Source organism: Calonectris borealis, chromosome 7 (genome assembly GCF_964195595.1).
Source record: "Calonectris borealis chromosome 7, bCalBor7.hap1.2, whole genome shotgun sequence".
In the NCBI taxonomy this organism is placed as follows: domain Eukaryota; kingdom Metazoa; phylum Chordata; class Aves; order Procellariiformes; family Procellariidae; genus Calonectris; species Calonectris borealis.
Window position 1 is genome coordinate 31,222,154 of NC_134318.1, and position 26,733 is coordinate 31,248,886.

Consider the following 26,733-nt stretch of genomic DNA (forward strand, 5'->3'; position numbering starts at 1 on the left):
GTATTCGGCGAGCAGAGGAGTACTAGGCAGTGCTGTATGCTGGTCCTTTTTTCATTGTAGTAGTTGTTCTGAAAAGAACCATCAGGCTTATCAAAACTAATTAAGGAAGCAAGCAGATGACACTGGGAAGGAAATTCAAGCAGAATGACATGTTTCAGGAGACTCCTGTCGTCCCTGGTGCTCACGTAATAGGCATTATAAGTAGAGTTGATCCACAGAGCTTGTGTATGCAAACACACAATGGCAGTGAGTATTTTGGATTTTGTTTGGAAATGCTTAGGTTTTTCGAATTACAGTCTCTCTTAAAATGGATATTGTTGTGGCAGGCCTTATACCGATGTTTCTTATTACCTGGGCCAGGAGTAGGTTTGCCCCATTGCTGCGGGGGGGCACAGTGCCCCCTCCATCTGGAGGGGAGGGACCCAGGAGATGTCGTGGGGAGCAGGTGAGGCAGCCTGGCATTCTCGTGTCAGGACACAGTAAACGGCTCTGGGTGAAAGGCTGGTGTCTGGCTTCCAGAAGGAAGCCTGGCGAGTGCAGTCTCCAGAGTGAAGGCTGGATTTAAGTAGGAAGCCTGTTGGGAAGGGCTGTGGGGCAGGTCCCTAATGTGTTCCCGATCTGTACCTAAAAGTGCTGAAATTACCGCTCCCTTTGGTAAAGTTGTGATGGATAGGTATGTTGGTAAGCACATACCTCTGTCCCTATTGGCATGTGATAGGCGAGGGTCATGATTGCTGAACAGCTGAAATTACAGCATTTAGGGCTACTTATGGGAAAAAGGCAGAAAACTTCTGCTGTGGACTAGAAAGATGTGTGCCCTTTCTATATATCAGGAAATAATGTTGCTGCACACCATAATGTTTTTCACTGACAGTTTGAGGAATTTCTGTTTGTCCTACGTCACTGTTAACTGTGTCCAGATATTTGGAAGATTTGACCCTGATAATTACCTGGTCACAGGGCATCCTTACTGATAACAGCGCTTTCTTCCTTGTAGGATCACCCTGCAACTGATGGTAGCGATTAAGGAGCAGACTATTTCTCACTAGGAGTAGGATGAAGAAAGCTTTGTCTGTGCAGCTTTGTTTTGTTGCGTTGGGTTTTTTTGGCCACAATTCACAATGTGTTGTGAATGGACTCGCTATTGATGCGGTGCTCTAGTTAACAAGCAGTGCCAGTTTCAGTTACCTACACAGTGGGTCATAATGGAGTTGGTTTGGCATTTGCAGCACTGGCTGATCTTAACTGAACTCCGGCACATTTGTATGTTTGTCATTGCTTCAATTGCTATGTTTTTTGTGAGATCCACAAAAATGTATCAGAGCATCTGTGTTTTGTTTGTTCTTTTTTTCTTCTTCTTTTTTTTTTTTTTTAAATGTTTTAGCTGTTGATGCCCCAAGGATGAAAGCAGCAAAAGATTGTGATAAAAGTGTTCCAGAATATTAGGGAACTGTGAACGTTGGCTGGCTCGGAGGGAATCTATTATTTACAATCTACTATATCAAATTCAGCTTCCACCAAATTAGAAACTGATTTTTGTCGTTGTCCCTTTTTAATCTAACCCTTTGGTTAACTCAGGAGAAGCAGCTCCATAAATCACGTGGACATCTATGGATTTTTTTTTTTTTTCCCTGCCAGCCATTGCTAGGACTAAATGTTCATCTCCCAGTGATTCTTATCACCCAGGACACTAATAATAACATTTCTGTTTTGGGCTTGACTTTCCCTCTGCCAGGAGGAAAACTATCTTTGTAATGTGCTTTGCAAAATATTTTTAGGGAGTAAAATAACAATGCACAGGAAGATTTGACTTGGATTTCAACCAGTGAGGTTAAACAAACTCATCGTGCCTTGTTTCATGATTATCAAGGACCATGGCATGGGACCATAGGGTGAATAATGAATACTTTCTTACTTTTTTTTTATCAGAACTTCAGCATGCATGTGTGCATCATTGTTTTTCTTTTGAAGATGGGGAAACTGAGGTAAACAATAGCAAGATTGCCCAGCAAACAAGGGGCAGATCAGGAAACTCAGTCTCTCATGTCACCATTCAGCCAAGTAAAACCCCTTTTTAATTTGCTGTCTATAAGCATGAGGCTGCTGTGCCCTCATCTTTCCTTCAGCATTAAAACGGAGCTCTGGTTTTACTGGATCTTGGAACCAACTTGCTTTGCTACCACGGTGTCGTGGTTTAACCTGGCAGGCAGCCAAATACCACGCAGCCGCTCACTCACTCCCCCCCACCCCCAGCGGGACGGGGAGAGAATCGGGAGGGTAAGAGTGAGAAAAACTCGTGGGTTGAGATAAAGACAGTTTAATAGAACAGAAAAAGGGAAAATAATAATGATAATGATAGAATATACAAAATGAGTGATGCACAATGCAATTGCTCACCACCCGCGCTGACCGATAACCAAGTAGCGATCGGTACTTCCTGGATCACGCCTACCCTTCATATACTGAGCATGACGTCACATGGTATGGAATACCCCATTGGCCAGCTGGGCTGGCTGTCCTGATTATGTTCCCTCCCATCTTGTGTACCTAGCTCAGTCAGTAGGCACGGGAGCTGTCCTTGGACTAGGAGAGCACTTAGCAACAACTGAAAACGTCAGTGTGTTATCAACATTCTCCTCATACTAAATCCAAAACACAGCACTAGGAAGAAATTTAACCCTATCCCAGCCGAAACCAGGACACACGGGAATGATCATTGTAGTCTTGATTTTGTAGACAAGGGATAGGGAGGTTCACCCACCAGTGCCTGGGAAGATGTTGGTTTTAAAGGTTAGTATATGACCCCTGGGAGTGGGCTGTGTAGAAACACAAAGGACACAAGTTGGTAGGAGGTGGGGACCTACATGTCAGGTGTCACAAGGTAGACTTGAACTGGTTTGCTTTCCCTCATGCTCTCTCTGTCCGATTGTAGCCTTTTATCTAACTGGCTGCCTTCTCTCTCTCTCTCTCTCTCCCCCCCGCTCAGGTCGGTGACCGGTTTGGATAAAGAACCTGACCTTGTGCACATGGAAGCCCGTACAGCTGATGGACGTGAGTGCCTGCAGTCAACGCTGAAGTGGGCTTTGAGTCAAGGATGGAGTGGGAATGGAAATTCACTTTACTCATTTTGTCTCCCCATTTACATTTTAATTGATAGGAAAGATGGGGATCATGGGGTTTGATGGGAAGCATATTCTTGCATATTCTTATCCTTAGCCCCTGGGGGGGAAATTCAGAGGCTGCAGGGCTTTTGTCTGTGTAGAGGCTGGGCAGAAGCACAATCTGTTGGGCTAAGGAGCTGTCTATTCTCTTCCCTATTTAGCTGTTTCGGTATCATGAATTTTACATGAATCATAAAGAGCTGGGCTACCAGCATTCTGCAGTACAGCCTCCATGCATTTCCAGAGGTGTTCAGAACAGCTAAGTTGTACCTGGGAATTTGAGAAATCGCTTACAGTCAGAGTTATCCTCTGGCCAGAATGTCCCTATGCCCCAGGTACCCTTTGTCTCATATTAAAAGGATTTTTCAGTTTTGCTTATGATGTATGAATAGGTGCTCCATACCAAAACATTACAGGCCTTGAAAGGGTGCCTTGATCTGAAGTAAGAAAGAAAAAAAAAAATTCTTAACCCCTCACTGAAATGAATCTAGCCACATTTGCAGTAGAATGGATTCCTATGTAATTAACTTCCAGTGAAGAAGACAGTATTAGAAGTAAGTTGACTTTTTCCACCACTCTCTCCAAACTGTTTTAAGTATTTCACACAGGAACTACAGCATGGTAATGCATCTGCTCCTGGGGTGGGACCAGGTTTACCCCAGCTCAATGCTACACGGCATGGGACATGTGTCCCTTTTACACTACAGGGACAGTGTGGAAAGCAGGATAGGACTGAGATTGCAGAGGATTTCTGGGAGGAAAAGGCCTCATTTTTGTTCGCTGCAAACTTTTCTCTGTTTTAGTCAAGCGCTGTGTAGGCCAGATGCTGTGCCAACAAGCTCCTGTCTGTCAGGGTGGCTTCTCTGAGGCTGTGGATCTTCTAAAATCACTCATTGGCCTCCCACGGCTATTTAGTGATGGCAGCTGAATAAATAACCAGGCAGTGAAAGCTCAGGGGTGACAGCTGTTTGTTGAATATGTGGAAAAAGCAAAACAGGCCAGCAGGTGGGTGGGCAAGGTAGGGAGGCTTCTTCAGTGCCTTTGCTGCTGTGTGTGCTGTTGCAGGGATGCTGGGAGAAGTGGCCAAAAGCAAGTAAAAAAACCAAGTAAGTAAGCAAACAAACTGCTGATGGAGTCTGTTTTCAAACTAAGTTTAAACTTGCTCACCCAGCTATTTGAATATTGGATGTGTCAAGGATGTAGATGCTTCGTTTGAAAGATGTCTCCCCAGTTTGCAGACAACTGTCTTCCTTCAGGTCTTGTTTGCTCAGGGGTTTGCTGTTTGTTCTTGTTTAATGTATAAATTCAGCATTTTGAAATTGGCAGTTGATGGTATTGAGGGTTTCACTGAAAGTCAGACTTAAACCAGGAGTGTCAGCAAAACAGGCCCATTGCAAGCCATCGCCCCAGCAGACAGCAGGCACAGGCGAGGCCTGGCGGGCTGTGCTGGCCCTGCTGGCATGTCCCGCTGAGGGACAGCACCAAAATGACTCCTCTCCCAGCCAAGCACAGCACAAAAGAACTCTGTTGCTCCAATTAGAGTTTTTAAGGCTTAAAACGATATTAGTTTGTGTTACAAAACATTGACTGCCTCAAAGCTATAGCCTCACCTGGTGTGAAATGGTACAGCTCTGTATACTTCGGAATGGGAGGGTGAGCTTTTCTCCTAGCTGGCTCTGTAGCCGAAGTGGGCCTTCATGCTCTAAGTGAAATGGCTGAGGCCGTTACACCTGCTGGAAAATGGGTCCCTGCAGTTATTTCCTCTTGATCAGAAAGTTTCTGATGAAAGTTTTCCTTAGTCGTGGGGATAAAGAAGGGGAGGCTTTTTTAATGCCTCTTAGGTCAGCCCGGTGGCTCCGTCACTTATTTGATGCATTAACAGACATAGATTTGAGTATTCCCGTTGCTCAGTTCAATTCAGGGACAAGAATCCCTGCCTTCAGTGTCCCTGGCCACTTGAAAAGTACATGATTCTTCTAGAGGGGGCATTTGTCTTTCCCGCTCTTCTGTTTTCCTCCATGTTTTTTATTAAAAAAAAAAAAAAAAGGGCGGGGGGGGGAGTGAAGTGGTATTTAGGATTAGACTCCTGAACTTGACGATTTTTTTTCTTTTTTTTCTTTTAGCAGTAATGGGACTCAAGAACCTATCTAATACTGATTCAGACACTGGAGCCTAAAATATGCTCTGTGGCTGGGAACAGGTGGTGGGGCATCATGCTAGAGACTCGTTCATCCATAAATGAGTCAGGGCTATCAACAATCTCATGGAGCAGGGAGGTGGAAGTCCTGTTCACCGCTCTGGTGTCTGTCCTCCAATACGTCTTGCTCCATGGTTTTGTCTGTTCGGTCATTAGGAATGGTAGGGTCTCTGAAAAGACATCTGCCCCAGTGTCTAGTCTCCTTAAATATTTCCAAGATGTTGCTAATTCTAGTGCCCAGCTGATCTCAAGCTGTTCCTGTCTTTTGTAGCAGATGAAGTTTTTCACATTTTTTCGACATCTTGGCAGAGCTATTGTAGCAGAATAATAATGTAGGCTTGCATTTTTAAATTATAAAAACATGTAGGAGCCTTGGGCACTGTACCTTCTGCCTGGGTGTAATAGGCAGCAGCAAGGACAGGGTTGGATGCAAGGGAACTATTACAAATACACTGACACAAGCACCCACCAGCACCTCCTGGGAAAGATATATTAAATTTCCGATGTTCAGTGAGATAATCTTCTCCCCGCTCACAGATGCAATAAACAGTATTTTAATTAAAGGGAAAAGAGGGGAAAAAACCTAACCAGAAAGATAAAACAGGCTAACTAATTCCTGGGGAGTAATTTACAGTCCTGTCTACATTTCTAGATCCTCTTTTCCTTTGGGGGAAAAATTGTCAAGGCCAGCTAGTTTTTTCCCCCTCCCACAGTAACCTTCACTGACAGTTTATGATTTTAAGTCTTGCCTGGCACCAGGACCTGACTTAAGCTGAGCCAGTCTGCCAATGCAACTTGTTTCCATCAGCTGCCCTTCTCCCCGTTAGCCATGCTGGCCAGCCATGCCTGCTTTTAGCTGGCTTGTTAAATCTGCCAAGCAGGAGCAGGCCCTGCTGTCCTGTGTCTCTGTAAGTCACAGCAATCTTCACATAGGTCTGCCCTTTGCAGCCTTCAGCACAGTGACAGGTTTGACTATTTCAGCGTCTCCCTTCAGGCACCCACATCTTTGGGTGTTACCCACCAGAGGGAGCCTCTTGTGCTTCCTGCCAAAGCTGTCATGACTGGCGGGCAAAGAAGAGACTTGGTAGTTTGGCTTATTTCACCAGCTTATCACTGCAAATTTCAAGAAATTGCTTCAGTTTTATCACTTCTAAAAAGGGTAAAAATACACTCCAAATTCTCAACATGGGAGACTATGTTAGTTAGCAATGGGGAGGTGTTTCAAGCTCCTCAACTGGAAAATGGCTGCACATCTGAGAAAGCCGTTCCCTAATTCTAAGTGAGAGAAGTTCGTGGGAAGGGTTTGTGCGGAGGTATGGGTGTTGGGGTTTGAGCTGCAGCAAACCCTCCAGACTGCTTGATGTCCATATTGCCTCATTCACAGATGGGCTGAGAAAGTAGCTGGGTGTTGGGTTATAAGCATGAGAAGTTTTTGAGGCTGTCTAGGAAATAGGGAGCTCTTCTCAACTCCTTTTGCAGTGGAACATAATAAAAAGAACACAAAAACCCAAACCTCCTAATTCTGGTGTTGTGTGGGATGATATATAAATCGGAAATAATCCCTAGATGGAAGCCAAACTCCCTTAAGGCATGCATCTCCCAGTGAAAGGTAAGCAAAGCTTTAAAGGCATAGCTTGGGCACATACCACCTGCCCCTCTGGGTGGCCATCCTTTTTCTTTGTGGCTGTTCAAAACAGGGTTGAATATTTAACTCCCTTCAGAGAAGAGAGAGATAACAGCTTGGAAGTTAGGATGCCCCATTCTCTCTTAATTGACATTTTTGTTGAGGGGCCCTGCACTTTCTACATGGGGGAAGATGTGCTCTGCAAATGGGACCATAGCTCATGAAGGGATCATATCCTTCAAGAAGCTTGAGCACAGACTTGGAGTTGTTTCTTGCTTCCAGTCACACACAAATGTGAATTGCGTGCTGTCATATTTTCACCTGATTTTTTAACATATTTTAAAGGGAATTATTTTTCATTTTTTGCGGGGCAGCAAGAAGCGAGGCAAGACTTGAACTTATTTTTGTGTCCAAAGGCAGACAGGTTTGAGGATAATTTTTTTACGTCTGTGTTTTCTTTTATAGGCTTTGTGTTGTAAAATAAATGAAAATAAATAAACAAAAGACTAAATAGAAAATGGGTAGTGAGCTACCCCCATTTTCCACCACCAACTTCCCGTGAATATTAATCAGGTGCCATTCTTTGAGTGTATTTGATTGCTGGTATAACACACTCAAAATGACACATTTTCCAATAGGCAGGAAGCTAGTTGTCGTGTCAACGTTTGTGATTTATTTGCATTTATTTGTGACAGGTTTTTATTCCTCTTCCCATTCTGTCACTCAGAGCAGCAAATTATCCCCTTTTTGGAAGGATAAGAATATCCAGGCGACTGTGTGGGAGAATGTACTGGAGGGAATGAGCTTCTAAAACTACGGCTCCTGACCTCTCCTCCTTGTTCTGCCTAATTTTAGTGCTACCTCAAAGAACAAGTCAAGGCTGCTGAGCTCTTTGGGTAGCATGGCAGTATATAAGACCATCTTGTTTTCTGAGAAGTTGCTTTTATCCGCTGTAAAGATGTCATAGATTTAATGTTGAGGAGGTAAATAGCAGCTCTGGACCAAGTGTCTATGAGTCAGTTGATGAAGAATCTTAATTTATCCCAGCTGAGAGTCTGACTTCTCTGCTGCTGCTATTTTACGCTGGGAGAAAGCACAACTCTGATACTCCAGTTATCTGACACTGTCTCTGGGTCAGATATCTTTCGCCATACATTTTAATTACCTCCAGATACTCTGAGTTGGCATCAGCAACAGTTTCTGCTGCTTTAGCATCATCTGTGGGACTACGTTTTCATTGCTTTACCAGACCTCTGCAACTGTTCTGAATCAACCATGTAGCCCTTATTAACCTGGAATTCCCAGTGCCTCAACCCAGAGCCAGGTCTGCAGCCTTTAAACGTGGACCTTCAGTCATGTGACTCGTCATAAGCCTTTATTAGATTAAAGCTTAGTTGTAGTTTGTGACTTTTTTTAGACAATATCTTTTTAAAAATGATTATTCTTGTTATCAATGCCTCTGTTGTGCATTCTTTTTGCATTCTTAAGAGTCTGTTGGTGGGATAAGGCTATGGAAGGAGAAACTGCCAGTTTGTGAACCTTGTCTTTAAATCTGGGAAGGCAGTTAGCTGAGTGTCAGAGGATTTCAGTCATACCCCCCAGTGCTTTCCACTGAACCACATTTTGCCGTCACTGGAAAGACACAGACTAAGGACAATAGCAAGTTTTATGGGATGGAGAATCCTGTAAGCAGCTTTGCTAGGCTGGTTACTGTCCTTTTAAAATTCCCTTTCATCCTTTTGGGCTCAGTTTGACAAGATCCTTGTTAATAGGTGCAGTTGTGAACCAAAATCACTGCACCAGGCTCACCCCAGCCTGTTGCGGCATACATGCACAGCCTTTATCATAACAGGGCAGCCCTACCATCTCTCTCTCTCTATTGCACCTCTCTCCCCTGTCTCTCTCCGTTGACCTCTCTGATATCTTCTTTCCGGCAACGATCACATGTCTGCTCACAATTCCCTTCACCTGTTTCTGTTCTTGAATCAGCTGGTACTCATTAGGCCACCTCTTAATTCTTCTCCACATTTCCCCCTTTTTTGTTTATGGTTTTATAGCATTGCCAAAGTCCTATCCGAAACTCCCGATTCCAGAATTCTTCTCCACATCACCTCCTTTTTTGTTCTCAATTGCCAAATTGTCCATTATGTTCACTAGAACAAGTTCATATTCAAATGAAACCTGTGACCCATATTCTTTTATTGATTTGCGTACCTCCTTAATCACCTCATATGGTAGACAAACTTAACATTTCTAATTCTTTTTCCTATTCTCCATAACCCATATTCTTTTATTGATTTGCATACCTCCTTAACATTTCTAACTCTTTTTCCTGTTCTCCATCACACAGTTCACTTTCCTCTAGAACATCACTGATATGTGTGTGTGTGGGTACGAATCCCCGCAGCAGATCTTCTTGGGGTGGGAGGGCGGGAACAAATGGTGCTTCAGCCTCTACCGCTACAAAACTTCATCTGCCGTTGGCGCAAGTTCAAATAAATCTTTCTTATCTTTTGATTTTCCCTCCAAAATTGCTGCCATTACATTCACTAGAACAAGTTCATCTTTAGCCTCTGTTTCTGTAAAGCTTCATCCGCCATTGGCGCAAGTTCAAATGAATCTTTCTTATCTTTTGATTTTCCGTCCAAAATTGCTGAATCAGTCACGTTTTGCAACACCTGCTCTTCAGGACGCAACTTCTGCAGAGCTGCATACACACAATATTCCTTCTAGAATTTCTAATTGCAAAGTTTTCCTCTTCTGCAGTTCTTCTACTGAGATGCCAACTGCCCCATGACCAATGTATAAAGTTCATATAACTTCCCCGCGGCTGCTCACCTCTGTATCCGTTTCCTTTCAACGGCTCTTTTTCTTTTATCCCGTTTCCTTTCAACGGCTTTTTTTCTGTTTCCTTTCAACAGCTTCTACCCTGTTTCCTTTCAACGGCTTTTTTCCTGTTTCTTTTCAACAGCTTCTATCCCGTTTCCTTTCAACGGCTTTTTTCCTGTTTCTTTTCAACAGCTTTTGCAGTTCAGCGGGGCTCACCACCGGATATTTCTATTTACTTTCCCCAAGACCTTCTTTCTTCAGGTTTATCTCTTTCAGTCCCTGTTCGGGCGCCAGTTGTTGCAGCATACATGCACAGCCTTTATCATAACAGGGCAGCCCTACCATCTCTCTCTCTCTCTCTCTCTCTCTCTCTCTCTCTCTCTCTCTCTCTCTCTCTCTCTCTCTCTCTCTCTCTCTCTCTCTCCCCCCCCCCCCCCTCTCTCTCTGCCCTGCCCTGCCCCCCCCCCCCCCCCTCACTCTCTCACCTGTCTCTCTCCGTTGCCTCTCTGATATCTTCCTTCCGGCAACAATCACATGTCTGCTCACAATTCCCTTCACCTGTTTCTGTTCTTGAATCAGCTGGTACTCATTAGGCCATCTCTTAATTCTTCTCCACACCAGCCCTTATAAACCCACTGTTTTCTTCCTTGATGGTCTGTCCTCACCCTTGGTAGAAAAGCAAACAAATGCGTGAATCTAAGAAGCCTGTAGAAGTGCCACAGTGTAAAAGACATGACCCTTTTATCACTGCAGCCATCATCTCAGTTTTATTTTCATTTTCTCCCTAATTTACAGTTTTCAGAAGAGCGGTTGAAATGCAGAGATGGCATATTTAGATTACATACATCCAGAGACACAGTGCCTTGATTGTTCTGTTTCATGAGATCCTTTCTTAGCCTGAGTGAAATAATGCTTAATCCCCTATAACCCCTGCCAACTTGCTGGCAGCGAGCACGTCTCTTCTTGCCACTCCGAGCAACTTTCTGTATGTCTACCTTTGTCTTATGTCGTCTTCATGTTCTCTCAAGCAATGTCAAGGACTGACAAGGCATCCCATTAGTGTGATGGTCTTCTCATCTTCTCTCTAGACAGAAGCATTTGATGCCTCTTGCAGTGCATGTAACTACTGTTGGGACTCTTCAGCTAGTCATGCTATTTCATACCTAGCCTATATTGGCTATAAAGACTTAATTTTGGGAGATGATTGTCATTTTCACAACAAAATAAGTTGAACTTAATAGTGCTGGTTTGGACTTTTTTTCTTCCTTGTGTGTTGCTACCACAACTAAAACCAGTCATCAAGGCTCGGTTATTTCAGGGGGAGGATGGGGATATAATTCCCAGCAGGGCAGTGGAATTGATAAATTCTACCCGGGTGGCTTTTGAAATCTTCTTCTGCTCCATATAGTCTCATCATCAGTTTTCTGATGCATTTATGATTTGTACCCTCCATTTATGGTTTGAACTCCAATCTGTTGAGGGATGTCTGCACAATAAGGAAGGGAATAGTGAGTGTGGAAGCGTGATGAATTTCTGACTCAAGAGAGCAGTTACAGTTTTAAAGGCTGGAGGTAGATCATGCAATAATGTCTAGCTTGTTGGAGATGAGGTTGAGACTTCCCTTCAGAGACCTTCTTTCAAACTGCTGATGACATTTTCAGACAGCAGGCTCCTGCCTGGGCATTTCTCACATGTACATATTCTCCCATTACAGACACCCACTATTTGACCTGTCGGATCCAGGAGTGCTCGGAGACCAAAAGGAGTGGGCCATTTTCACGCTCCATTGACATCAGCTCCCTTGTTGTTCAGGATGAATATATCTTCATCCAGGTACGTTGACTTGATATGAATGTGACATGAATTCTGCCTGCGCGAGGTATTGTTCTGTGCAAGAGAGGAAGCATATTCTTAGGACAAGTGCATGGGACCGCAAGTTGTAAGAGCTGGGAGTCTATATCTGCCTGCTCTAGATTGGCAATGCAGTCTAGGATAAAACAGTTGATCTCTCTGCTCATCACTTGTCTCATAGTGAATCTGATATATTTTGAAAGTTCATTCATCTCTAGTCATAAGGGTCCATGGGTTTCACAGAAGCTCTAACTTGCTATTGTTGTAGCTACTTGGAAAATAGAAAGAAGCTAGTGATGAACTGGAGAGAACAGAGAAGAACAAAGGAAAGGTGTGAGTGATCATTTTAACAAATGCAAAGGTTTATGCTGATTTGACAGTCAAGTACTGCTAAAGGAGCAAACAAAGATTTGCAGTAGGAGGTAAAATGGCAGAGAGATTGGAAAAAGGTGTTACAGTGCAACTTCAAAGGGGAAGGTGGCTGTAAATTTGTCAGCTAGTTGATGATGATTTTGGAGATGGGGAGAAAGTGACAGAAATTGAATGAGAAACTACTTGTTTTTGAGATTTTCTGAGAATACATGGGCTGGCTGGAACAAGGCCATCTCTCCCCTTTTCATACCTGTGGAAGTGTGAGAATGAGTAGTACAGTATGAAAGAACACTTCCTGAAGATGTGCCATTTGGGTGAAAACTGGGAGCCAGGCTGCAGTGATTCCAGGTCGTAGAAAGCTCAGGAGACAGAGATTACAGACATGGTGATGTTAACTGCTTGTCACCAATGCCGAAGAGGGGGAATGAGATGAGATGAGATGGGGCTTGGATCCAGGTGGTACAGAAGAAACATATGCTTCCTTTTTTGAGTAAGACTGGGTTACGTTAAGCTCCTATTTTACTTTCTTGGGGGAACGTTTTCCTGAATGCATCCAAATTATAAGAAAGTTCTGCTCTGTTTATTGTGAAATTGTCCTTAGAAAAGGCAATTTAAGTGGGAAGGCTGATAATTCTGTGCTGGGATTAGGTGGAGGACTGGATCCATATGACCTTGGAGGACTGCAATGTGGAAACTGCATGTACTTGAGTAACACTGGCATACTTCTGTGAGTAGAAGAGTCTGCTGCTCTGGAGATGACCGAGTGCTATGGGAGCCACAGCTCTCTTCATTTCCCCATGAAACACAGCCTCCTACCGCTTCCTTTGGCATCATGGGAAGACCTGCTGCTAGAATATACAGAGAATGTAACTTTTGCAACTTAGCAAGTCATGATTTGACTGGAAGCAATGGCTTTTCCAATCAGTAAATGCTCTACTCTCCAAGGAGTATTTTAGAGAGACGCTTTTAATCTGGTGTTTTATGCCTGTGGCTGAGGGTATTGTGGAACATTCTTTATGGCTAGTGTAAGGCCTTACAGACATTTCTCATTCCACAGCTCCCACCTGTGTTAAAACAAGGCTGCTCTGTTTAGACACTTGTGCTCGCAGTGAGGACATCTGCCTGGTGTGCGCATTCCTTTGCCTCAAATTAGCACTGAGCGGCTCAAGCTAATAGCTGTTAATTGCTTCAGGTTAAAAAAAAGTGTGTGTGTGTATACAAACACATGCATGTATGTATATATAATACTTCAAGTGCCTCGAATATCCTTAGCAATGTTTTATTATAGCTTAATGAGTGTTGGAAGTTAAAATCATATACCCACACTTCTGAGAAATGTTAAATATATACACTGAACGTTGCTGCTGCTTTGGGCAGGAGACTCTCCCTTTCACAGGTTGTCTATCACTTTTCCTTTTTTTTTGCATCACACTTGCAGGATTTCTGACTGTCCAGCAGCCTGTTGTAAGTGGCTGCAGAAACCGGGCATGGATTGAATCCATGTAGTACTCGAGTAATACGCAGACACTTCGCATTCACAGCACACACATTTCTGAGCTGAAGGTGTGTTAAATCCACCGTGTCCAGCATACAGTTGATGGGCTATGCAGAGTGTTTGCTCAGTACATATGTAGGAGTGCTGATATCTCCTGGATGTATTAGTCTCACAAGCCATGTGATGTAGCTGCCTATTATGGGATGTGTCAGATTGACTGTGTGTGCAATGTCTTATGCATATCATTCTGTCTGGATAATCTTGGACAGAAATATGGGAGCCAGCTCTTTTGAATTTCAAATATTAGACAGAGATGAATAAATAAATATCAAATTAAATGTTAAGAACCTGGTGAAGTTTAATAGCTGCATAAAGGATGGGTGCATGAGTTCTGATCTGTCTGTGCTGGAAAAAATCAGAAATAATGTCTTAGAGTAGAGAGAGGAACTAGTGTCTTTTAACTTTTGTCATGAAAACAGTAGATTTTGTGTCTAAACCAGCAGTCTGTGTTCCTCTAAAGCGAGTAGAGAGATCAAAACCTTCAGAGGCAATTTATCTTCTCCTATTGCTCTTATTGCAGGATGAGATAGGTCTCTCTCTGAATACGCCTTTCTCATTAATATTAGAAGGAACTTAAGTATAGCTTAGAGAAGATGACTAACTTTTTGACAGCTAAAATTAGGGAAGATTAATCCCAGCTATTGATATCAATGTTTTAGATTATCTGCATACAGTTATTTACTAGTGAATATCCATTCTACCCAAGTTGATGAACAGGCCTGTAATGTAAGATTCTTGGGAAGCATTAACCTGTGTAACTGTGCACTCAAAGCAAATGTGATACTATGGTGCGTAATGGATAGGGGAAAGAAGAATACGAAAAATGTTATAATGCCATTATAAATCAATGATTCCTTATCATGTGGATTGCTGTTGTGCAGCACGTCTGAAAGGATTTTGCAGAATTGCAGTGCAAAGAAAGAAAATGAGAATGATCCTATGCTTGAAAAAAACTTGCCCGTGAAGAGAGTTTGAAAAGACTCAGACTGGTTACCAGGCAAAGGAAATAAATAATATAGCACATGATGAAAAATATAAAAGGTAATGAAGACGGAAGGAAGAAATAGCTACTAAAGAGAGAGTAGGAAAAATTCTTATGAATAAACCAGTAGGTGATCACTCTGAATTTATTGATTGACTTTCTATGTGATTGATCAATAGTTATTTAAGGATGCCTAGCACATCACTAAGATTGGATAATTCTGAATAAATTGATACATTAAGAGAAAATCCTGCTCTCTGTTGTGTGTATAAGTTTTCATTCAGTTCACAGGATTGCTCTGATCTAACCAGGAGCCAGTATCATCATCTTTCATGGTTAATACTTAAAATTCATACAGCTTGCAGAGCAGGTCATTTATCTGTGAGAAAAAAGCTTGGAATATAACTGAATTTATTTACTGTACCAAAAAGGAGCTAATTTGATGAGCAACTTTGCCATTAAGGTCAGTGTCAGTCGTGTTCAATTATATAGCTGTGCAGTAGTGGAGCCCATACTTTCTCTACAGCTGTAATGTGCCTTTCTCTATAGCTGTACCACACCTTTCCTGATTGGTGTCTTTAAGTACTCGCTACTGAGATAGTATCACTTTCTAAACTCAGGTGCAGAGATAACCTGCAACTGCCTATAAGATTTGACTTCCTGACAATTACCTGAACTGCTACTGTATTCTCATGTGCAGAGCTTACATTATAAGACCCAGGGGTCAGGGATAGTATTTTGTTTTATGTATGAATCTAGTCTATTGATATTTTGGAGAAATTCTATGGCAAAAATAAATCACAGGGGAAATTTTGGGGAAAATATTTTTCAAGCAAATCTTGTATGATGGTTTTTAATGGAATTGCTCAGGTTGCTTAAAGGAGTCTAAAATGCAATACGCTTTAATGAAAATGGGGATTATTTTTCAGGAAAGTCTGTTTTGAGTGAGAAAGGATTGTTTGGAGAAAAACTTGTTATTTTCCTATAAGTAAACAAATAACATTAGTACTACTTAGTTCTTTAAAGACTAAAGAGAAGAGCAGGAACGATCTGTGTACGTTTCCTTGCCAACAGATGAAAATGTTCCACTGAAAATGCAAGAAAGCATAAGCAAACATCATCACTTATTACAAGGAAAGAAGAGAGTTTGGACCAAAAAAGTCTCAGTACAGTGTTGCTTATTTGTGGTGATCTAAGAACTCCTAAGGGGGTACGAATACGTAGTGCGTTCACTGGAGATCAGCTTTGCTCTGGGACAGTGGTTTCTGCAGAAAGCAACGTTCTTGTGGGCAGACCTACAGCTGCCATAGGGAGCTAATTGTTGCTAAGTTAAAGTAGTTGTTCCCAGTTACCCAAAGGTTATGCTCAAGCTATCTCAGGTGCAATAGCTCGGTGGTTCTGCTGGGTGGCTGGAGTCCTGTGTTGGATGAGTCTGGCTGCTAGCGGGGACTGATGACATTCCCAACGTACTGGTGCAGACCCATGTAAGGACTGTATTTTCACACAGAACCCTAGGTATCAGGAGAGGGACAGTAATAATGATGAAACTCTTCAGAATGTGTGGCATGAGGACTGCTGGCAGTACTGCTGTTATAGCGCTGGTGGCCTAAGGGTGTAAGTGAGACAAAGTTTACAGGCAGAGGTAGTATTTTTTATGAGAATGGAATTGATAGAGTTAGAAAAGGGACAGATAAGCTTTTGGGCATACTCACGAGATCCTGAGGGACTTGAGGAAGGATTTAGTCTCTGAAAATTGTCTTTTCTTTTTTTTTCCCAAGCTATAGATGTAGGTCTCATAAAATATGTTTCCTCCCCCTATTAATCTTGTTGTGTTTTCCTCATGTAAACCCTTCAGTGTGTGGCTTTCCTCCCAGAGGTCATACCAGTCTAGTTCAGCATCCAGTTAACACTGTCCCCATTCCTCCCTTAAGCTTCTGTCTGTCAGTGCTTGGAGACCCTCAGGGTAACTTTGGCATTTTTGATTTCAACTGGCTGTAAGTCAGTGCAGAGATGTGTGGATGAGCAATCAATACCTATCTTGATTGTTTCTTATGTCTTTATTTTTCCCTGGGATGGTGCAGACTCTGCTATCCCAACAGACCACAGCTGAAGTCGATCTGAAAGGTAGCTCGGAATTCCAGCACTTTCCGTGATAGTGACAAAGCTACTGGGCATGGAAGACTCCTGTGAGATTTAGAAGCTCATACCTGGTTTGAATTTGCGGATGATGCCTGTTTTTTCTAGCAGGCCAAACAAATGCCTTTGGAGATGAACACTCGCAGATCTACTTTTGGCTGGTGGTCTCACCTTATAAGGCCAAGGAATGACACCTGCAAGCTCTGGTTGAAAAGGGCTGGCTGTTCGCTTCAGACCCTGCTCCATTTCCACTTTAAATGGGAAGTTCTTTGCGCCATTAACCAAAAAGACATGCTGAGAGGCAGTACATTATCACTTTCCAAGGCCTTTAAAGAGTGGGAACATGGGTGTCCCTTCCCTTTTCCACTCCTATGGCATAATTTATCAAGGTCTTTAACTGCAAGCTGAAAGAACTGCAGGTCTTGTCTCTCACCTGGCCCCTCCTGCCATTGCTCCGCTTGCGAAGCTTTCTTGGCAGCTTTCTACGCCATTTCATTTGTGATTCAGTCTCCTGGGAAGCCTGGGAACTGTAGAGCTCTCTCTTGACTCCAGACTCCTTCAGGTCAAGTTGTGCTGGAACATATGATGGTCCCATGTCCAAAAAGCTAAGCTGCTCTGGTGCTTGCCCTTTTTTTTGAGGTTGATGTGATGAAGGAAGGAAGTACTGTGAGGGGAACTGGGAAGAGAGAGAGAGTGTCTCGGCTGTGGTTTATAATCCTCCTGAATGAGATGGGGTCTGTGGCATGCCATTTAGGAGCAGGGGATGGTGATTACTCACAGCTTGTACATACAGCAGTGTGGGAGCAGCTGCAGTTCTTATAGATGGCAGGAATTCCATGTGGAACGTGAAAAGTTTAAGTCAAAATGCTCTTCTTTGGTACTGATCATGTGTCTGGCTCTCTTTCACCCTCTGAAGTAATTTTGCACTTAGAAGACCCCTGCTTAATTCAGAGAGTTGCACAGCAGGGCAGCGTCTCAGCCTGCTCACTAGTATGAGTGAGAACGAGCAAACCCAGAATTTCTCCAGTTGTTGTGTGGTGCAGCTAAGTGGGACTCTTACAATACACATCTGAATAATTCCTCTGGCTCAGAGGAGCAAGCACTTCTGCCAAAAGCTGTTGAACAAATTCGGTCTTCTTTTGCATCAGAAAGTCTCCTTAAAACATATGCAGATGTCGGTATTCACCCACAAACACTGACAGCTTCTTATAGAACCTATGGATAATACTGCCTTTTTAGGATGCCTGCAGTCTCACCAGAGTGAGTCCAAAAATTTCAGTTGAAGTTGTTTAATGGAAAATGGTTTTCATAGAAAATACCTTTTTTTTTTTTTTTAATCAGAATCAAATTCTGTTTTTATCAAAGTGGATATGTTTATGAGAACTTTTTTTTTTCAGACTCAGTGAAAAGAAAAATATTTATCATTTATAGCCTTAGAACTAGGGTGGGGGGACATTTCTCTTTGAGGTTTTATAGAGGGGGAAAAAAACGTTCCTAATTCTATAAGCTAAATATGTCTAAGGTTAGCTCAGAGAAGTAGTTTGTTACTATTACTGGTTATAACTGTAGTTGTTTAGGAAAACTTGGAAGTGCTTATGTTTAGTAGGACATGAGTGTACATTTCAAGTTTATTGGGTATTTAAGACTAGGTTAAATGTGCATATTTGCTGAATCGAAGTCAGTTATCAAGTGAGTAGACTTCAATCAGCAGCCACAGCTGCGATTATGCCAATTCATATGGATTCCTGACCTTAGTTCTCAAGCTGTCAATTTAATAACTTAAATAAGTAGTAAATTTCCCCAGGAATAAAGAAAGGAAAAAGACTTTTTTTTTTTTTATGTGAAACTTCTCAGCAGTGAAACAAGATAGGAGGGGAGAAATTAAACTTTGATTTTCTGGTCTAGAGCCTTCTCTTTATTTTCATAGAAGCTAAATACACCATGTTCAAATATAAATTTCTTTCCTCCATTTTTTAACTAGGCGCCAAAGGTCTTAACAGAAATCAATCCATGCAATTTATTTTTAACTTCACCCTGCTTAGCTACGATTGATTTTTGTCTTTGCGATCGATGGTAAAGAAAACGGCTTGGTGGGACAATGGAGCACTCTCCAACTTGTAAGGTTTGGTCTTTGAGTCTTTTATTGAAGAAATCATTAAAAGCTTATTATGAAACTAATAGGATGAAGGTGTTTAAATGATGAACATGATTACACCTGTTTTACTGGTGAATAATGCCTGCTACAGCTGATCTTCTCTTGCCCCTATTTAAAATGCTGGACAGCACTCCAGTGGGGGAAATTAATCCATACAGATGAAAGAAAGTGTATCCCAGGTGCTAGTTAAAAGCTCTTCTGAAAGCAAGATAGGTAGTAAGCAGTTAGCTACTTTCCTGTTCACTGCTGGGTGCTTTTCATCCATTTCTAGCACTGTTTCATCTTTGCTGTGCCAAATATCAGATTTGGAACTTGAACCTAAATATCTGTTGATAAAAATTATTAACATTTTCCTTTATTTATTTTTTTTATATTTATTTTGTTTCTAGAGCTTTTTGTGCTGTACTTTCTTTTATCACTCTCTCTCCTCCCCTCATGTTGTTTGATTTATCAGCAGCGTCTGCAGCTGGAGATGTGAAGGATTACCTTGTCAGACTCATATGTTTCCTCTGAAATCCTTCAAAAGGAGATTTAATGTGTACGATTATGCTCCTCTCCTAAGTTGGTTTCTATATTTGCAGCTCTAACTTGGCTTGTGTTTTGGTGTAACCGTGCACATTTTCTGCAGGAGTTGCTTTTAAAACAAATCCAGTATTTTCAAGTATTTTCACTCAAGATTACTCTCTCCTATAGCTGTGCCATCATAGCTCTGAGGGGAGAGGGAGTTGAACAGGGAATGGACCAGTATAATAAATGCTCCTTTGTCTTAGCAAATTTTCACAGATGGGTCTGACACTCCAAAAAGTGGCATGTTTTCAAAGCCTGCTGAATTTACCAGGCAGCTTGAGGGTGCTTTGTGCACAGAAACACTAATCTGTATGTCTTTCCAGCATAGAGACATATCACCTCACACACAGGTAATTGCATATTGCTTTAATGATTGTACAGAAGGTATGATATTAATTAAAACCACAGGGAGATAATTCAAACTAGATGGCACCTGTCACGATGTGATTTATGCTGGGGCAGTGAAGAACCTCAGTACACAGAAATATCTGGAAGATGGTTTGTCCTGGCCATGGTGGGTAATCAGGAAGGAAGAACATTACACTAGGCTCGTGCAGATGTGTTCTTCCTCATCTTCTGAATCTCTTGTGGCTAGTATTGGGGTTAGGTTTGGGAGAGGAGGCACAACTTTTCAATCCTATGCTGGCAAACCTGTGCATGGCCTAGACAATAGTTGGCTCCGAAGAATACCAAAATCCCTCACTAAAGGTGTGAGTGGAGCAGCTGCCTGCTTAACTTGTCATCACTCCTCCATGCTTTAATCCACAATTTGATTTAGAAGATTTTATGCCCACAAGAAGGAGAAAGGATAACTAAGGTTAAAACAGCAAGGACGGATGTCAGGGCACCCTATGGAGATGGAAAGCACAGATCCAGGATGCCGTTACAATACTGATACCGAGTTTCTCAACTTTTGACTTCTTACCAACTTATTTTATGTTACTGGGAAGGAGGGAACTCTGCAAGCAAAGAAAGTCATCCCAGGAAGAAAGTGAGGGTTTATTGGAAATAACATCAAAAGACTTACTATCAATAAGGAAGTTTAAAATTTGGTTCTGTAATGGACTGAGTCACCATTTACTATGCTAGAAGTGGGAGGTAAATTACAGGAATCACAAATGTCTAAACATGTCTGGTCATTGTGGGTTGATCTGTGTTATTACCAATTCTCTTTTGCTTTGAACATTATCAACAGCGTAAAAAGTAGATGATCTGTTCCAATAACTGTGCAGGACAAGCCATAGTTATTGTTGTAAACCACCCAGGCTGATAAACTATGTAGAAAAGAGCCCTCTGTTCTCTTTTAGCCATTAGCTTAGGAAGTGTCTGCTATCTGCACACTGTCGCTGTTTCTCCACCAAGACTGTGCCTCTAATGTATGGTGTTTCATTGTCAGCATCAGTGCATGTTCATTTAGGCTTTCTTCGAGCAAGTTCTTCGAGCAGCAGGAGGCAGGTGGGGTCTTTTCAGAGATTTAGTAGTTCCATGTTTCTTACAGCAATACCTGCCTTACATTGGAAATTATGGGTCCCAGCATTGGCTAGCCAGGAAGATGAGAAGGAAGCCTGGTACACTGTGTCTGCAGTTCCTGGGATCATCTAGGGTGTCTTTATATTCTGGGACTTCATTACTCATTCTGCTTGCTTTCTTTTATACATGTGTTTTTTTGGTTAAGCAGAACAACTATCTAAATTAAAAAAAAAAAAAAGGAAGAAAGAAAAAAGAAAAACAAAAACTGTCCTTAAAGAATCATATTAAATCATTAACATTAGAAATGTCTTCATGTGTTTCTAGGCATGTCACAGAAATTATTGGGATGAATGGATTCCATGGCAGATTTTCTATAACTCTCTGCATCCTTGTGAAATATTTGTTGTCTTCTATGTTTGATGTGTTCTGTCCCATTGCAGGTCAGGAGGGGGGATGAGGCAGCATACTGAAACTTTCAGGGCTTTTAAAGAGAAACTTCTCATGTTTCTCTTCTTAAGTGTCAACTGCTGTAGTTGAGACCAGACTTTTATCTTGTAGCAAGATGTGGAAGTATTAAAGAAAAGTAGCAGATCATGAATGGAGGGAGGAAGAAAGAACACAGGTTAGGAAAGACAGATGTGTTTAATGACAAACACATTTGTCCAAAGGAATCATTTCCACTGGCCAGAAGTCCAGTTAAACACATAAAACAGAAATCCAGAAAAACAGATTAACGACCCAGTCATTAGCAAAGTAGGAGGAAAAAGACAAACCCAGCTAATTCTGTACTGAACATGACAGATGAGCTCACAGCAAATAATTGGGTGACATTCATCAAATGTGAACTGAAAGGAGGCATTAGAGGGCAAAACGTTATCATAATCTCTGGGATTTACAGTGTTGGAGAATTTGCTTATAGGAAAAGGAAAAGTTCATCAAAATAAATTAAGTTGGGCCTTCCAAAATTCATTCTTTACCACAGTGCTTGCCAAATCTTTATTGAAGGCTTGATCATTTTTTGAACCATTGTAACTGTACATGTAAATCATGCAAAGATGAGGTCCTGGCTGGGAAAAGCTTCACACAACTCCTGCCAACAGAATTGTGGGTGGCTTCATATTAACTGGCTCAGAAAGACCACAGAGCACAAAGATTTCTATTTCTAAACCTTTGTCAAGGTGACCTAGTCCAGGTAGAGGACTGAAAGGGAGTTTAGCTAATGCATAGTGAACTTGAAAAGTGTTTGAATCCTACCTTTCTACCTTAAAAAACAGAAAAACAAGCAAACAGACAGAAAATCCAAACTAAAAAACCTCCAGGTACCAGTTTGCAGTGGCATAAAACCAAAGAGCTATGTAAAATTTTTTGAGTGTGGCAGACTTGGAGTAGATCCTGTCTTGGCACAGAGGGGGGAATGTAATCACCCCTTGATATTTCTGCCGCTATATTTTCATGTGATTAACTTGAAGATTGTTGGACTATTCCCAATGTTAATTAGTCATCACAGCATTTAGAAAGTATGTAAATACTCATGTCAAAGACAAGTCTCAGCCCATCAGAAGAGGTGGATTTTGAACCCAGGGTCGTTACCAAGTAGTCACTGGACACATTCAGTCCTATCTGGATTCTGCTACAAATAATGATCTGGTGCTGAAATCATCAGTGGTGTGAAATGAGTTCATGTGGCAGAGTTATATCATTTGAGAATTTGGATCTTTCACTGGAGGTCAGAAATATCACCAAAAGAAGAGGGGATATTTAAATATTCCCTATGCCATTTAGGTAATATGAACTAGAAATGTGGGATCCTTTGGACAATGCTTGTACAACACATAGAGAGATACAATTACTGTAAACATGAATTTTTGCCCTTGAGCTGGACTGAGCGTGAATCACCTGCATAGTCTGTTCTCTCCTCTGAAAATTTGATTTTGATGTGGTAGTATTAGATGGGAAAGATATCCTTCAGAAATAACACTCGCAGCCCTTTCACCATCCTCACAGCTGGAGAGCAGGACCCTGAAATTCTACTGTGTAATCCACAATGCACTTTACATGAAGCGAGAGTCAAGTGACTCCTGTTCTCTCCCTTCCTCTGCCACTGGCTTGTTTTGAGACCGTAAGCAAATAGCTTTAGGTTTTCATGCCTGTGTTTTCCCTGGACTTTAGTTATAAGTTGTCTGTATAGAGTTTGTTTGCTGTGATATGGTTCATTTTTCTGCCTTCTTATGTGGTGTGTGGTATAATGGTGGTTGTTTTTTTTTCTTTTGTGAGCACTAAATGCAGCTGTGATAATATTACAAGTAAAAATGGCAAAGAAGCAGAAGGGGAAGTCTTAGTGTAGAAGTTTAGAACTTCTAAACCTTCCTTTCTTTCCAGTTTTTCAAACTGTCAATAGAAAAGCCTTATCTTGAGTTGATTAGATATCAAATTTCATGACCAGTAATATCGTGTCCTTCAAATGACAGCTTCTCCAGGGAAGAAAGCCACTATCTAGAGGTGATATCATTACTGAGAATATAATTGGTGCTATAGCAATATTCCATGTAAGCTCATTCTGAAATATCACTGTCAGATAAAAGGGAGTATATCTAGGAGAGAATCTAGGACCTTTCTGTTAGCTTTATTGGAAACTTAAGAAGCCAACAAATGGCATTCCAAATAGTAGACAAGTGCTTTGTGTATTGTTTTGTCTTAAAACCTGCAAGCCTGCCAAAACAGCAGAATATAGGAAATTCACCGATGTAAACCTTGTTGTAGCCAGACCTGAAATGGTGCCAGAAAGAACACCCACAGCAAGAGTAAGTGACTAGTGACAGGCTTAAAATCCCATATTTTACCAATTGTCAGGGCTAGATCTCATTGATGCATGACATTTATGTGTAGCCTTTACAGCTCATTCAGTCTATAAAACCGCAGATTTGGATGTCTATCAGTCCCCCCCCAACCCCACACCCTTGTTCAGAGACGGTATGATTTCAGAGAAACCAGTTTTACAGTGACGAAGAGCATGTAAGAGCTTAGCTCCAGCTTTCCAAGAGTGCATTCATTGCATTTACTCTTTGCATTGCTAGTACGGATCTCTCCTGTTAGTCACTGTAAAAGGTTGTTGGAAGACAACCCTGGCCCCAAGGGACTTAGAGTGCAAACAGACAAGGCTGAGAAGCAGCAGAGAAAAGAGGTATTACCTCTTTCTTACAGGAGAGGAACAGAAGCACAGAGACTTTAAATGACTTGCCCAAGCTAGTTATGCTGGAACCATGTGATGAAACCAGATCATCTTCTTTCCTCCACTCAAGACCTTAAACTTTATGATCACTTTTCCCTTTTTCCTGAGATGTTAAAATCATGCTGGATTTGAAGTATGAGAGACAAAATGGAAAGTTCAATAGCACAATGTAAATAAATAATGCTCCAGCCCTCTCAAGTCTGGGATTTCTTTGGAGTTATATGGATGCTTTTAAGGACAGCTGTGCAGGTCATAGAAAAGATATCTGAAAGAAAGGTTGTCAAATCCTCTTAGATGTGTCAGCATAGGATGTCTTGGAAAGGTCACCACTCACTTTCTTTGGTGTTTCCACAGGTGACAGCTGGTGGAAGAGCAAATTACTATGTGTCATACAGACGGGAGACTTTTGCACAGATTAAATTGCCCAAATACTCTCTTCCTAAGGTGAGTGCACCATTTATGAACACAGACATGTAATATCTTGAATAGCACAGCCTGCCCAGTGATGAAGCACCTCGGTGGGATTCCTCTCTGGGGAGCTCCATTTGTTGTGCTACTTGAATGATCTTTCTTAAATACAGATTTGGGATCTTTGCCTCTCCCTGCCTTTGATTAGTGAGTGTTTCAGGAAGAACAGTTTCTTTTTTCCTCTGTAAAGAGCAAATGGAAATGAACAGGTACCTCAGAAAATAGAGCTCAAACCAACTTCTCCTTGACCAATCTTCTATGAACATCTTTCCCCAGTCCTACTTTGTTCTCTATTAATGATTTCTCTGTAAGCCTAGCCATGACAGTGAGGGTCCTGGAGAATGGTTAGGATGCTGAGCACTACTGCATTCTCCATACAATGAGAGAAGCAGAGGGTATAGCTGCTCCACAGCCCCCATCCTATGGCTGGACGTTGCCAAGAAGTCATGAAGGTGGAGCTGGCTCCCTAAAAGCTGAGCCTTATCGATGCTTTGGACACAGATGCTGCTTAGGAGATGACTGAGATGGCCTGAGATTAACACAGACTGGCAAAGCTGGGAGGGAGGGAAGTTAGTACTTCTCATACAACTGTGCCTGGATTTACCTTCTTAGGCCTTAGCTTTCTACCAGATCAAACAGTGCAAGCCTCAGCAAGGAGAATATGTCCCTGGAATTATACTCAAATTCCATAGTGTAGTCATTGCTTGGGATTGTGTAGAACAGACAGGACCAACCTTTCCAGCATCTTGGCTGGATACAAGTTTCTGGGTAGCCTGATGGGCAGCTGCTCTTTGGAGCCTCAGAATGACGGTTGAGGCTACTGTCATAGAGAGCTGATAATCAACAGTAACGGCCTTCCCCTTCCTTCCACAAGTGAAAATTTTGGTGGGATAATTGTAAGATAGTTGGCTAGATTTGCCTTGTGGGCTGGATCTACCCTTCTGATTGCCTATGGGATATCTGGAGTCTAGAAGATATGGCATATTTGATTTAACTTGTACCTGAAAACTTAATAGTTGTGAGAAATTTGCATCTCAAACTCCCAATGTTGCACCTCAACTTCTTCCCATTGGGTTGATCGCAATCCACAGTGTATTGACACCTGCATAGCACAGATAGAGTTTCTTTTGTTTGTCATTCCATGGTGGTAGTGTGGGATTCAGAATGTCTGACCACACACCAACTTTTGGAAACCCTGCTGCCATTTTTCAGGAGAAAAACATTATTTATGCTCTCACCTTATGGATTGGCCTTGAAAGCTGCCCCTCATTAAGAAGACAAGTGGGTAGAGAGAATGACTGCGCTATGATTGTCCTGCTTTATTGATTGATGCTGTCACAGGTTGCTGGCCTGTTGTAAGACAGATTTGTTGGTGGCCCTGGTTTAGAATTGGTGCATAGTATAAAAATTAGGGATAATTTTGTCATTTAAAAATTGAAAGTACTTTTAAGCTAGGTGTCATGGCAAAGTCTTCTAGCCATGTAAAGGAGGCTTGTTTATGCTGCCCTTAGTCACTAGAACATTTTTGCTGTACAATATTAACTATCCTGTCTGCTGTAGATTAATGAACTCTGCTGGAGTTGTACATATGTGAGGCTGGCAATAGGGTAATGCAATATTTCCACTGCAACTGGTCAAAACAGATCGAGTCATTGGGTGTTTTGCTTTATTTTCAAACTGCTGGAATAGGTTGGGTAAGTACTTAATCTTTAAGGAATTAGAGCTGTTGGACAAGAACAAACTTTCTGATTTAGTCTTCCTTCATTGAGGGAAACGGCAAAGCTCCACTGATTGTACTCACTGGGACAGAATTAAGCCCTCACATATTTTTTCTCCCCATCCCATGCTGATAGGCTATGTTAGGTCTATTAGAAATAGCCCCATCTAATCAACCCCAACTTTTCATCTAGATACCTCACACAGAAGATTAAGTTGCCTCCTAGACAGGAGGGGAATATTGAGCTGATCTTCCCCCAGATATTCTTCCCCAAAATCAGGTCACTCTGTCCTTTGGGAGACTTCCAGAATTATGGTTTCTTGATGCAGAAACAGTGCAAGAAATTAATCAAGGCTCCTTGGCACCCTGGGGGAATTTTAAATAGGTACAAATAGATAAATGAAGTCCCACATAACCACA

General features: G+C 41.9%; 1 protein-coding gene across 1 annotated transcript in view; it reads left to right on the forward strand.

The window, feature by feature from the left end:
- The window catches only part of SORCS3 (sortilin related VPS10 domain containing receptor 3), a 323,974-nt gene that overhangs the window by 227,839 nt on the left and 69,402 nt on the right, over nt 1-26,733 (forward strand). Inside the window, exons 6-8 of the mRNA XM_075154994.1 lie at nt 2,987-3,051; nt 11,526-11,644; nt 24,483-24,572. Of these exons, the coding sequence (XP_075011095.1) occupies nt 2,987-3,051; nt 11,526-11,644; nt 24,483-24,572 (274 nt within the window). The remainder of the gene's footprint in view (nt 1-2,986; nt 3,052-11,525; nt 11,645-24,482; nt 24,573-26,733) is intronic.